This window comes from Tiliqua scincoides, chromosome 7, assembly GCF_035046505.1.
Source record: "Tiliqua scincoides isolate rTilSci1 chromosome 7, rTilSci1.hap2, whole genome shotgun sequence".
NCBI lineage: Eukaryota > Metazoa > Chordata > Lepidosauria > Squamata > Scincidae > Tiliqua > Tiliqua scincoides.
Window position 1 is genome coordinate 61,540,777 of NC_089827.1, and position 14,417 is coordinate 61,555,193.

General features: G+C 45.4%; 1 protein-coding gene across 1 annotated transcript; it reads left to right on the top strand.

The window, feature by feature from the left end:
* Window positions 1–4,779: 4,779 nt before the first annotated feature.
* On the top strand, window positions 4,780–13,379 carry TMEM140 (transmembrane protein 140). The gene is made up of 3 exons (XM_066634025.1): window positions 4,780–4,971; window positions 8,003–8,137; window positions 10,607–13,379. Exon 3 carries the CDS (start codon window positions 10,622–10,624, stop codon window positions 11,243–11,245), a length of 624 nt encoding a protein of 207 aa, XP_066490122.1. The 5' UTR covers window positions 4,780–4,971; window positions 8,003–8,137; window positions 10,607–10,621; the 3' UTR covers window positions 11,246–13,379.
* The last annotated feature ends 1,038 nt before the right edge of the window (window positions 13,380–14,417 follow it).

Sequence of the window (14,417 nt, forward strand, 5' to 3'; positions counted from 1 at the left end):
CAATATGGAATCTCACAACTTATTTATATACCACTTTTCAACAAAAAGTGGTTCACAAAGTGGTTTACAAAGCAAAATAAATCAATAAGTGGTTCCCTGCCCCCAAAGAGCTCACAGTCACAGAATGCAAAAAATTTGTGTAAAATGCCACTGCAGGCACATGATAGGGTCAGTAGTATAAAAAATTTAGACTAAGTGTGATCCACTCCCAGTTCATGAATTGGCAAAGCAAGATGAATAATGTACATAAACAACTGAGGAAGCACAGTTATGTTCTGCAGTGAGCTAACAGAACATAAGTTTTTGCTCAGTTTGTATTGTATCCAAGTACAGTAGTATTGCAAGCAAATGAATTATAACTTGGCAGCTTCTCACTGGAGTCTCTCTTTGAAACCATTTTGCTGATTTTCAGGAATACTACATGATGTCCAGGGAGACTGAAATGCTACCATGCTGATTTCTGAGTATTTCTATTTTTTATATCTGGTTTGTATCCATTTATTATCTGAGACAGTTTTGGCCTTCATGGTAGAATATGAGCAGATGAACACACCTGATGAAGAAGCTACTGTTAGTTGGATCAAGGGCAGCTTGACCTGGAACACTCCTTGATGCCGCCAGGGGTTCATTGCTGCAGCAGCCTCTGAACTAGTTTAAAAAAGATCCCTTATCATGCTCCTGGCACAATGTCTCCAATTGCAGAAGAGTGGGATTTTGGGTTTTATTTAAAGGAACCAAGCAAATGAAAGAGCTCCTTCGTTTACACAGTCCCTGTAAATCAAACTGAGAGTCCCATACTTCCATGTTGGAAGAAACTGTGTGAGGAACACAGTAAGGAGACAGGTGATCAACTTTCCACTTTCTGTTAGCTGCCAGAAAGCAAATCAATGCAGTTTGCATCCATGGCAGGCTGGAGGGAGGCAGTGGCAGCAGCAGGCTGCGGTGAAGGGCACCCCAAATCCGCTGTCCTCTTGCCACTCTGCAGTCTGTTGCTGATGCAACCCACATCACATAGCCTCGTGGATGGGCCACCACTGAGTTGAGTAGATTTGGGGATACAATTCACTTTGTGTATATCATTCCTATCCCTTCAGTCTGTATCTGCCAGTTAAGGGAAGCACCTTTTGCATTTGGCAAAGTGAGCCCTAGTTCATGAAAGTATTTGACACAATACATTTATTAATCTTGAACAGGGCCGCACAAATCTAGGCCCTGGGGCCAGATCCAGCGTTCACATGAATCTGTCCACCCACTGAGACCTTTCATTTCCACTGGGGCACTGCACAATGTCTTCCTCTTTCAGAGGACAGGGATGCTCTGGGCCAGTGTTTCTCAAACTGTGGGTGGGACACACTGGGTGGGTCGCAAGCCTATTTCACATGGGTCCCCATTCCAATATTTTATTTTGAATATATTAGACTTGATGCTACCTTGGGATGTGACTGCATTTGGGGAAATGTTACAGACCTGTACTTTAAACAAGCTACTATGTATATTAACAATGATAATAAATGGCACTTACTCCTGGATAATTGTGGGTAGGATTGCAGCCTAGGATTATTAAAAAATTTTCCTGCTTGATGATGTCACTTCCAGTCATGACATCACTTCTGGTGGATCCTGACAGATTCTCATTCTAAAAAGTGGGTCCCTGTGCTAAATGTGTGAGAACCACTGCTCTGGGCAGTTGCCTCTGCCTGGACTTCCAGGATGCTGGGCAGACAACGTGATTGCCCAGAGTGTCCCTGTCCTCCGAAAGAGGAGAACGCCGCATGGCGCCCCAGCAGAACACTCTGATGCGTCCAGACAGGAACAGCATTCCAGGTGCACAGTGGGCACAAGTTTGAGCACTGCTGATCTTGAAGATAGCACCAGATTATTGGTTATTTTTGTTTTAAATTTGTGGGCTGTCAGTTTACAGAAAAGTTAGTGGAAAACAGAAAGTGTTATAGGTTCACAAGTGATGCAGAGAAAGCAAGTAAGCAAATATGTAGGATCATTCATTAAAAATATTAGCAAATATTATAAACTTTCTCAAAATTGAGTTTTCTTAAAAAAGCTGTAGGAGATCTAAGATGGAGTAGTTCTCTACACAGTGAATTGTGTTGGATTCCTAGCCAGAGATTGTTGCTTATGTGTGTGTGTTAGCTATTACTGTAGTAATAGATATGTGGAAGATCTATACATGACAAGTGGCCATGACAACCAGAAGCGCATCCATAATCATAAACTTCTGTCTACCAGCTGTTGATGACATGACAGAGCACAGAATGAAAGAATTTAAGGATCTTGAGTAATTCAATAATCTGACATGAAGTGGCACTAGATGACCTGTCACTGCTATAGCTCCCTGACACAATGTGAAATTCATGATTAGAAAAGTTAAGAAGGAAAAACCCTGTTCCCACCTCCATCTAACAGCTTATAACAACCCTGTAAGGTAAGTAACTATTAGTATCTCCATATTGTGACAGGAAAACTGAGGCCCCAATTTCATCTTTCCCCCCTCCCCCCCGCCAATGCAGTTGTGCCATAGCGCAGGCTGCATCCTGTGGGGGCCTGTCCCAGAGTTCTCTGAGTAAGGGAACATTTGTTCCCTGACCTGGGAGTAAGCCTGTGGCACCAGGATGGGTCTACTTTGACCTGTGGCCTGTGGCGTTGCTATGGGTGTACAGGCTGCACTGGGTAACGCATGCAAAGGGTGACACTACTACTTGCCAAAAAAAATTTTAATCCTGGTATTTGAATAATACAATCTTGTTATATATCTGGCAAGTTAGGCAAGTTCTGGTGATGTAAGGGCTGCATAATATTGGACTGTGAGGAGAAGCTTGCCTAAGGCTGTCCAGGCAGTGGTGAAATTCACACCAGGTATTGTGGATGCACAAGCAAATCCACATATGGGTCATCATTCTTTTTTGGATTCAGATCAGAGGCTTTTTGAAACTTGACCACATTGGTGGTAGTAACGGTAGGTGAACCTGTACTGCTAGCTAGAACAGAGATTGTAAGGAGTCATGCAAAAGTCTCAAAGCAATGAAACTGAAAAATAAATCAGGTACAACCTGATGAACATTTGAAAGAGACGTTTCCCCTCCCCTGACATAACATTTGTTCTCAATTCAGTAACCAATGAAAGCTTCAGAACATTACAACATTGTCTCCATTATGTGATCTGGGCCTGGTAGCAATTTGTCCAGTTAGCTTAGCAGGGATTGCATAACATTGGCTCCTGGCCAACTGTTTATATAGAAGCAGCCTCAATCTGCCTGCCTGCTTGCAGTTTCCTGTGGCTTCCAGCTGGCAACTTGGAGGTAAAAAGAGCCCTGGGACAACACCAGAGTGCCATCCTTTTCCAACCCATACTTTTCTAAACATGTTCCTGTGTACAGTGACGCTTATATTTCTCTGCTATGAGTATGTCCCTGGGGTAGGGTTTACATTTAATCTAGCAGAGCTCTTCCTGCCACCCTAAACAATTCACCAAGCCATGCATTCCAATTGCTACCATCTCTTTGCTGGGGGGGGGGGGGAAGAGATGCACCAGCGGAACCCCTGCTGTTCAAACACAGCAGTTCACTGGGGCAGGGAGGGTATTTTGGGGTAACCTTCAGAGGATCTCTCATTAGCTACCTTGCTACTACCTTGCTACTAGTGGTGGTAGGCTGAAATGCTATGCACACTTTTGAGAGTAAACTCCATTGAAGACAACATAAGAGCCCTGCTGGATCAGATCAAAGGCCCATCTAGTCCAGCTTCCTGTATCTCATAGTGCCCCCGGGAGCCCTTCCTTGCACCTGGCATTCTGAGGTAGCCTCCTTCTAAAACCAGGAAGTTTGCACATGCCCATCATGGCTTTTAACTTGTGATGGACTTTTCCTCCAGAAAGTTGTCCAGTCTTCTTTTAAAGGCATCCAGGCCAGATGCCATCACCACACCCTGTGGCAAGGAGTTCCACAGACTCATTACAGGCTGGGTTATGCTTGTGTCTTACTATCGGTGCACCACTGAGAGTGTCCTAACCTATGATATCTTGGTGTGGTAAGGAAATTGCCCTGCAGGGGACAAAAAAGCTCTGCAGAGAATTATTAAGATCGCGCAGCACATCATCAACCAGCTTTGGAGGACATCTATACATCTCGCTATCTGCAGAAGTCACACAGTATTCTGAGAGACCCCTTCCATCCGGCTCATAAGTTCTTTGAACTGTTGCCTTCGGGTAGACGATACAGAACTATTAGAGCAGCACCACACAATTCCTGAACAGTTTTTATCCCACAGCCATAATTATGTTGAATAAGGCGATATAGTTGTTACCATGCTCCTGGGCATTATGGTCTGTTATACTGTTTTTATATTATGATGCATGTTGTATAGAATGAGTGGGTGAGTGTGTAGAGTGTGATTGTTGGAACTGTAGTGTATATTTATGCTTGTATCTCAAAGGTGCATAAATTTCATTGTGCTGTAGCACAATGACAATAAAGTTACTACTACTACTACTAAATATTTTCTTTTGTGTGTCTTAACTCTCCCAGCACTCAATTTTAGTAGCGCTTACTGCTTTAGTGGGAGACACTGCTGAGAGTAGACAAGCTTAGGGCTGTAGGCGTAGCTGCCTTGCTAAGGGTGGTAGTTACTAAAGAGGTGGAACAGAAGGTGCGAAGGGGAAAAGTTGGCCCAGGGGGAAGTGAGCGATGCAAGGGAGGCGCAATCACGCCTGCTGGGAAGGAGAGAGATCAGATTCCTCCCGGAGGAGGCGGAGAGGCGCGGGGAGCATCGGCAGATCAGCTGCGGTCACGTAACGCTGTAAACAGGACTCTCAAACCGAAATCGAAAGGGAATCCGCCCAGCCTGGGAGGCACATGACCAGCCAGCCAGCCCTGCTTTTAGATGGACTGACCTGGCAAGCAGCGCCTAGATCGCTCCGCTGCTTTGTCCAAGAGCCCTGGGTGGGAGGCCAGGCTGCAAGTAAGTACACGGTCTTCCTATTTAGCATCCCCCCCTTGCCTGTTGACACGGTGCTGGTTTTCTGGGTGACTTGCAGCCTCAGTCTAGCTATGTCTACTCAGAAGTAAGTCCCCTGATAATCAATGGGGCTTCCGCCCAGGAAAGTGTGGCTAGGATTGCAGCCTTAGGGTGCAAGACTCTGCAACGCTTTCCTGGGAGTAAGTTCCATTGACTAGACTGAGACTTACTTCTGAGTAGATCTGCCTAGGCTTGGGCTGTTCGACATCCCCTGAATGGAATGGGGAGCGCTTCAGAGCATTGTTTTTTTTGCACTCTGGGGGAGGTGCTCTTTGCAGTTGGGGTCTCCTGAGGTTTCTCTCCTCTGTCTCTTCTTCCCCCACCCTTGTATAGGATTCCTCCCCCCCCCCCAATTTTGGAAAGGAGGGGCTGTTTTTGTTCTCGCTGTGTTGGGTCAGGGATCAGAAAACGCAGGCTAGACAAGGGAATGTGAGAGCCAAAGAGATACAAACAAGCCCCATGATTGCAACGTGCATCCCATTTGGGGATACAGTCCAAGTCTAGGCAGGCTTACTCAGAAACAAGCCTTGGTCTATTCAGTGGCGCTTACTCCCAGGAAAGCATCAAATCCCCTTCAGATAGGGATAGACTCCATATGTATTCTGTGGTGGGATCTTTCAAGCCCCCCCCCTTGCATTATATTTCCTTCCCCCTGGATCACTTTGTGCTTTTCCTTGTGCAGTGGAACGCTCATGCATGCTCACCTGGGCACCTCTGGGATGCCACTGTGTTCACTGGGGGCTCAGTCCTGTCCAACTTTCCAGCCCTGGTGTAGTTGTGCCAATGGGTTGTGCATCTGTTAATGGGAGGGTAGTTATGGAGGCCTCCACAAGGTAAGGAAACATTGGTGCCCTTGCTGCTGCATCAGTGCTGGAAAGTTGGGTAGGACTGGGCCCTAAGACTTCCCAGGCTTGCAGCCACCTCTTGCCAAACCCACCCCTTTGTTTTCTCTCCTGTGCCTCTTTCTAGCCCTAAATTTTGCCTGTACCTCCTTATTGTTCTTCTACCCCCTTCCCCCATCCTGCTCTCTTGCTCTTATCTGCCATTATCTTCTCATCCTTTCTTACCCCTCCTCCTTCTTTCCTAATCTGTTTTTCTTTACTTCTGCTCTTAACTTTACCGGGGACTCTGGTTTGCCTTAATCAGTGCTAGAGACAGAACCAAATAAATTCAGCCTCTTGTCTTTTCAGAGGCAGAGCAGCTTCTCAGCCCTTGGGATCTTTTTGCACCCCATACCTGTGTGTGTCTGGCCTACTTGAGTCTGCTTGAAACCACCACCATCCTGCAAACCCCAGGCCTCAGCTTTGTGTGACCAAAGGCTTCCTTTTCTCTTCCCTTCACCCTGTTTTGTTTTGTTTGATTCATGTATTGCTTAACATCCTGCCTGATGGAAATGCTTGCTCACCACTTTCTCCTGGGGACACTCACAAGCTTTTATTAAACTCTTTATTAAAAAAAACAACTGTTCACCAGAGGCTTCTGGCTCTGAAAATTGAGAGCTGTCTGATGAATATTTTTGATAGGTGTATATTGCCCAGGATTGAATCCTTCTAAGGGCCAAATAAGAGTGGATGGATCTTCTGGAGACTTTTTTTAAAAGTGAAAAACATCTAGGGGGAGGGGGAAAGGATTGAGTTGTGCCTGCGGAAAGGGAGTTTAACCCTTTCCATGATGCCATTTGCCAAGTCTACCTCTTCTGCAGCAACCAGTGGGCTTGTCCCCTGCAGTAATGCTTAGGCTCCCTTCTGGGAGCAAGCCCAATTGGTGGGGGGAGGAAAATATGCCTGCATCAGACTTACTCCCCATTCCCCCCCCCCAATCAGACTTGCTCTCAAATTGTAGCCCCTGTATCATCACAGGAGCTGCCTCTTGGGCCCAGTAGCTCCTCTGTCACCATTCCAGGCTGGGACTGGGAGGCACTACTTCTGGCAGCCCTGTAAGTCAGAGAGTGGGATGAAGAGAGACAGGAAATTGGGAAAAGGAGGACAGTGAGAACACCACACCTTGGAACTCTTTTGGCATATGAGGCTTTGAACTGGGTTGAGCATGTAACTCTTAAGGGTGTAACGTGTACTGTATGTGGCAACTGGCAGATCACAGCTTGCAGTAGCATTGTGCTTTAGGTCAGGGGTGTCAAACTTGTTTCATACAAAGAGATGAAGTTAGCATTCATGGTGCCTGCTGAGGGCTGGAAGTGACATCTTTAAGCAGGAAGTGACATCATAAGCAGATGACGGTTGGAAGTAAACACTTCTTTCTCACACAGAAATTCATTAGCTACAAATAACAGAAGAGAAAATGTGCAAACCTTGTTCATATTTTCAAGATAACGTGAGAGCCCAATCATCACACTAGGAGATGATTATAACAGAGGCCAGATAAATTCCTTCCAGGGGCCACATTTGGCCCACAGGCCTTATGTTTGACACACCTGCTTTAGGTGAAGACTAGCTCTGTCCCCTCATTGATCTTGGGGTTCTGAGCCTCTGGAGACCAGACAGTCCTGTCCTGCAGGTATGCAGGACCTAAGCTGTTACACTTAGCAGATGAATAGGGAAACCCAGCAACAGATACAATGCCTATAACTAGATAACTAGGGTTACCAGTTACAAAGTGGGACACAGTGCCTGTACCTTTAATCATTGTATAGAAGAGGGAATTTTGTCATGTGCAGCTTTTTAAACCCTTCTGTGTTGAGCTGCACCTGCCAAAATTCCCTCTTCTATACAATGTTTAAAGGTATAGGCACTCTGTCCCACTTTGTATCTGGTAACCCTTTCAGCCCTCAGTTCAGTTGCAATGAAACATCTTTCACCTGTGTGATCCTTAGAACTTCTCTTGCCATCCTATAGTGCATCATTCTGGAAGCTGAAATGATGCAAGAATGGTATGATAAAATTAGATGCGCAAGCCTGTGGTCTCTGTGATCAACCCCCATTTTTATAATATGTGTACTGAAATCTTGTTTTCCCAGATTCCACAGATTTGTACCCATCTTTGGATGTGCTGAACAGTACTTGTCATGTGCAAAACCATGTGAATATAAACACCCGGCACACATTTTGATCAGGCTGTTGTGGGTTGCACGGAACTTGTTGCTGAGTAGTAGGTAAGTGTCCTTTCCCTACCCTGCACAGACACTGTACCACCCTTGGGATAGTCTTCTTTGATCTTGTAATTTTTCAAAGATATGGCTGTATAAACTACTCCAGTTTATGGTATTGATGATAGAGTATCTGCCAATCAAATGGTATTTATTCATTTATCCAAATATTGTATGCCACTTTTCTGCCTTTGAAAGGTTTCTGGTGGTGGCGTACCACACTTTTATTTGTATTCTTTGATATATTTTTTTAAACAGACCCACCTTAAATTCATATGGGAAAAGACTGTGCTTTAAATATCCTGGTCCCGGGCCATTATAACCAACAATTTGAATTGAGCCCAGAAACAGACTAGTTGCCAAATAGGATGGTACAAAATAAAGGTGATATGATGATCTGGCAATTTGCATTATAGTATAAGCTCATAACTATCATGGTAACTGAAACCAGTACAAACCCTACCAATAGGCAAGGAAAATGCCATTTTACTGTTACAACCGTTACTCAGGTTGTCTGATTTTGGGTGCATTAAAGGGCATCAACTTGCTAGATACTTCATTATTCTATTTTTTACTACAGGGTGCGGCACCATCATAGATTTTTCTATATCAGGCACCAGTATGACTTGGACTGGCCCAAGCTATAGCTGACAAAACTTTCTTAGTGTATGAATATGTTCCCCATCTTAGTGATGGAAACTTATCAGGCAATAGATCCATCACTTGATCAGTATCATCTCGTTTCTCAATTTAACACTGTTAAATTGACTCAAAGAGAGATCAGTTTCAGGCTTCCTGACATTACTAGGCTGTAGCTTCCCCAGCCTCTGTAAAAGACTATCTAGGGAGAGAGACCTATTGAGATGATTTAGATTATTTAAAGACAAGTATTCGCTAGACCTAATATGCCTGTTCCCCAGCTCAGTGGTTCCCAAGCTGTGAGCCATGATTCCCTGAGGAGCTGCAGAAACCAGCCAAGGGAGCCATGGAATCCTCGCAAGAAAACTACTGGCCTATACAATGTATAGAATTATAGCCCTAATGGGGAGCCGGAGCCAGTAGGTCAAGAGAGCCGTCAATTGAAAAATTTGGGAAGCAGTGTCCCCGCTATTGTTCATCTAAGCTCAGACCAAGTTGTGTCAGCACAACAATTAACTCTTGATTTTCCTCAACAGTGAAGGCTGATGTTGGGTCTGTGTGAAATTAAAACAAATAATTGGATGCTGTCTGCCTAAAAGAAGGAGGCAGTGGTGCCAAGAGATAAATAGATATTGAGGCCCCCTGTAAAGCAATATCTGAACCGCAGCAAGGGAAACTAGTATTGACAGATACAGATTTGATCACAAGGATATTCTCATGAGTCATGCTGGTGTTTATGCATCCAAAGATGCCACTCAGGCTTGTAAGTGAAAGTGAAAGTAGTCTTATAAACTTTCGTTACATGTTTAATTTACAGGAAATAAGTCTCAGTGAGTCACTTGTTGTTTCCCTAGTAGTCATTCTATTTCTGATCATTGTGTTTAACCTAGGGAAAGCATGTTTTATTTAATGTCTGAGTACCTGCACAGTAGCGGTTTTTGTTTATACAGCTTTCCACCCCTGCAAGGTGATCCAAGAATAGTTAAAAACTGAACCTCTCGGTTTACTGCATCAGAGTGTATTGTTTCTTATAATAGCCAGGCATAACAATGCAAAGAACATAGTAGATAACTTATTCTTAGTGGTTGGATGGCCACAAGAGATTTTTTGAGGCGGGGTGAAATGGGACAACATGACATTAAATGTCCTTCCCAACTCTCTGCTGTTGCTGTCCTCTCAGGGCCTAACCTGAGCAAAGGGAAAATGGTTCCCTACTGCAACCCCCCCACACACACACACACAGAGGAAATGCGCTGTGAGGCAGCCTGAGCCCTGGATGTAGATGTCACTAGTATTGGAGTTTCTCCTGGTACATACCAGAAGGCTCATTTCCTGTTGCTAAAGCATCTAAGACAGTGTTTCCCAAACTGTGAGTCATGACCCAATTTTTGGTGGGCTGTGGGCCCACTACAGCCAGAAGCAGCTTCCGAGTCATGCCGGTCCATGATCTGCATCATTGGCCGCATCACACCTCAGAAGGCCTTGAGAAAGCTGCCTGCAAGGCAGTTGGGGACATGATGCAGTGCAACCCTGCCAGTGATGTGGGCCAAAAGTGGCTTGTGCCCCGTATTGCCTTGCAGCTTCCTATTCACAGTGGGCCTGGGACCTACTACGGATGCTGAAGTGGGTCATGAAGGTAAGAAGACCTGCCGATCTAAGAGGGGCTGAGATAATCTCAGTCCATGTTCACTTCTCCTCAACTCTCTGGTACTTACAGAGCCTGCAGTGAACCCAGGAGATGGCATTGCAGTCTCCTAAGTAGAACTGTGCAACCTCTGTTTTCTGATATACATGAGACTGATTTTGTGTGGGGTGTGTGTTGTTTTTTTAAACCAGGTATTCAAGAGGAGAATGCAGCTGAAATTCCCAAGAATCATGGCTAAGCCCAGCGCAGGGCTACAGTGGCAGAGCTGCAGGCCATGCCTCTGGCTCCTGAGTCATCTCTCTCTGCCTGCTGGGTATATTGGTCTCCTGTTTTATGCTCTTGTCTGGGAAGCTGGGAATATTGTCAGCCTTCCCACCAAACAAATTGGCTTCTATAACTTTTGCCTATGGAACCAGAAAGCTGAAGAACTGGATTGCCTCCCCTTCAAGGACTTGGAGAAACTCGGTATTAGCAAGGTTGCTCTGGTGTTGTCAAGGGTCTGTGTGTATTCCACACCAGTCTTGTGCCTCTTTGTTGCCACTACTGTCCTGCAGGCCCTCTGGTTTAAAGACAAAGATGGGTGGAAACTGGTCCGTAATCTGTTGGTTGTTGTTACTGTGATCTTGCCTGTTGGGCTTGCTTTATTTTCCCTCCAGACTCGGAGGTGGATTCACGTGTCTGAACTTGGTGAGGTTTTTGCAGCCCTAGCTGGGGCTCAGGTTTTGCTGTTACTTCATGAGATCATTACTGCCATGTACCTTGCACAGTTCAAAGATACCCTTTCCCCTGAAGAACTCTTCCCCCCGAAGGGGCCTCTTAGGAGTGTATGAAAGTGCCAAGTTTAAATAGTATTGTGGGGCAATAACTTTGAAAGTGCCTTCTGAACAACACCTGCATGAGAGACTCAGTATTTCGCTGGGTCAGATCCAATGTTGTGTTGGTCTGTTATGTACGTCCAGAAGCCAGGATGTATGTGGCTATCTGCAAAGTCTGTCAGTTGTAAAATTACAAGTATGAGTTTTTCTTTTTCCACCCCCACCTTACACTGCTGTTGGAAGAAATAAGGCCACCTGACAGGTGCCAAAAACAGGAGGCTGGGGCGCTACAATTTGCACTCAAGCACCTAAGTTACCTTCCTGACATATGAAATGCCAGGGTGGAATGGAAGGACAAGTTGGTACCCTGCAGAGACTGCCTTTTCAAGCTCTAAATTGAGAATGGGGATTACCATAGTATAAAATGAATGTGTTAAGGAAGAGTCGGGTTTACTAACACATGACCATTTATGTGGTTTTTTTGAGTACTGGGGCAGGAATGTTCCTGGATTGGTGTCCCTGCCAGACATGAAACTTGGTTAATTCTTTAAAAGGTGGAAGCAGTTACCTGATGTAGCTGATGTAGCTGCATTCAGGCTTTTCTCGGTGCCTAATTGCAATTCCCGCACTGTTTGTGATAAGTTATCAATAGGTGAGCTTCTTCTACAGGTATCCACAAATTCTGGCTTGGTTTATAAGCCAGTCATAATGTATAGTCATTAACACAGTGTGCCTTGCCATATCTTTGGGTACTTGCAAGAAGACCTGGGAGAGGCTGGGGTCCTCAGTTTCTGCCTGGGTATGAGGAAGGAACAGGAGTCACTCCTGCTTAGTGAGACTCCTGGACACTCTCATAGTCTTCAAACTGTAGTGCCAGTGAGACTTCTGGAGAGCGGGTCTGTTTGCTGGTGTGCCTCCTGCATGCCAGAGGACCAGGGTTCCTCATCGCAGGCAAGATGGATTTGTGGAGACCTGCTAACATTACATGGGGTCTGTCTGGTTCTTTTTAAAAGAAGTTGTAGATGAAGCAGCACAGTGTTTTACAAGACATTACTCTAACAGCCCAATCCTAAGACAGCTACTGCCAGTGGGACAGGCGTGCTTACTGTTGCAGCATGCCTTACAGCACACTTGCTGCAGCGCAGAAGATGGTGGTGCAAGTGGATAGGCCAGCGCCAGTCAGAAATCAGCACCCACCTGAGCAGGTAGGCGCACTGTGGGCTGGCGGATTGGGCTGAGAAAGGGATTGGGCTGTCAGAGGGATTGGGCGGATTGGGCTGTCAGAGGCTCCCACCAGATCTGATTCCTCCTGCCAGACCTGATCTGCCAATATGAGGCCGCTCCGGCCTGTGCCAGTGATTTTGCTGGCGTGAGCTTGAGTAGCCCTATAGCAGCCCCTGGAACTTACCCTGAAGGAAAGAGACAAATGTCCCCTCAGGGAGAGCTCCAGCAGCCTCTCTTTTTGTGCTGGATGTAGCAGAGGTCATTTCCACGCTGCCGCATCGCAGAAGGGTTGGTTAGGACTGGTCTGTAACTCTGCATTCACTTGATTTGCTTCTGCAACTTTTTGGTTGGCAGGCCTGAAACCAAAAGGCAGTACTAAGATCCTTACAGTGAATGAGAGCTAGGTCCAGGAATTTCTCTAGCTCCCACAGTGAGATTTGGATACATCTTCAATATTGGAAAGTTTTTGTGAGGGCAAACCTGTTGCTAGCTTATTTAGTCAACTCTACAGATCAAAACTTAGGACCAGGAAAAGGATTCTCATTCAAGGGCTATATAGAGAAAAGAATCAAGAGGACTGCTGTATATAATGGGGGGGGGGGGCTGCTGTATATAATTCAAGGTAAAGGTTTCCTATGTATCCAGTCATCATACAAATAAGACTGTCTTGCAAACCTTGGCTAAAGATATGTTAAAGGTATATAGTTGCTATTGCTGTGGTGACTGAGAAGGTTGATACCATTATGTAATACTGATTTGTAACTATTGATAAGTGAGTGGAAGAACTTCCTTTTCCTCCCCTAAGACCCTATACGTTAAGAATAAACAAAGCAGTATTCTGAGGATTGTTCTTAAGAGTGACTAGCTCATGTTGTTCCTGCTGAGTTTTGTCATTTCAAATTAAAGTCTTGTTACTCACTGTTCATTAACTTGTGTTTGGCTTTTTAAAAACCAGAACAAATGTCATAGTGACACATGCTTTGTTACAGCACCTTGGACCCTGCAAAGTGCCTCACATGCATTCTATTTACACCCCACTTTTCAGCCAAGATTGGCACTTGGTTAATAGCTCAGGTGCCCATGGAAGATGCATATGGCAGTGTCTTCTCTCCCTGGCCATGAATGATATCCAGATTCCTCTCTGGAAGGAAGGGACAGAAGGCAACTCACACGGACTGGGCAACTGCCTGATGAAACAACGCCACCTTGACAAGCAAAGCCTCTATGGACCTGCAGAGCCTTCTGGTCCCCACAGTTGATGACATGGCTTGCTCAAGGCTAAGTTGAGATTTGTGGAATGTGTCACTGTCTCATTCCTGTCTTTAAGGAGCCCCCTTTTAGGTCGCATTAAGCAGCTTTTTATACAAAACTTATTCTAGAAGAGCAACACTACTGAAGACTGAGAGCCAGGATGGTGTAGTGGTTTGGGAGGTGGACTTAGACGTGGAAGATGCAGGTTCAAATCCCCCCTCAGCCATGAAGCTTCCTGGGTGACCTTGGTCCAGTCACTTTCTCTCAGCCTCACCTACCTCACAGGGTTGTTGTGAGGACAACAAGAGGGGAGCAGCTGTGTACACCACCCTGAGCTCTTTGGAGGAAGGGTGGTATAAAAATAAAATAAAATAAAATAAATAAAAGAGCCAGTCTCCAATATGTGAGCTCCCCTGGCTCCTCAGCCTTTTGGCAGGGGCAGCTTTATCCACAATTCCATAGATGTTATCCACCAGCTAAACCTTTTACATAGGAGCTGAATATGGAAATCTGTTATATGGCCTGTCATGCTGGCTGGGTCAGGGAGAGACTCTCTGTAAGTTTGGATTACTCAACTTTAGGAGCAGGGGACAAAACTACTTCAAAACTCCCAGCTTTAGCTCTCTCATATCATCCTAATGTGCTGGCTCCCAGAAACTCAGTCTCACAGCTCCTTCCAACAGGCTCTCAGACCCTTCATCATACAAATATG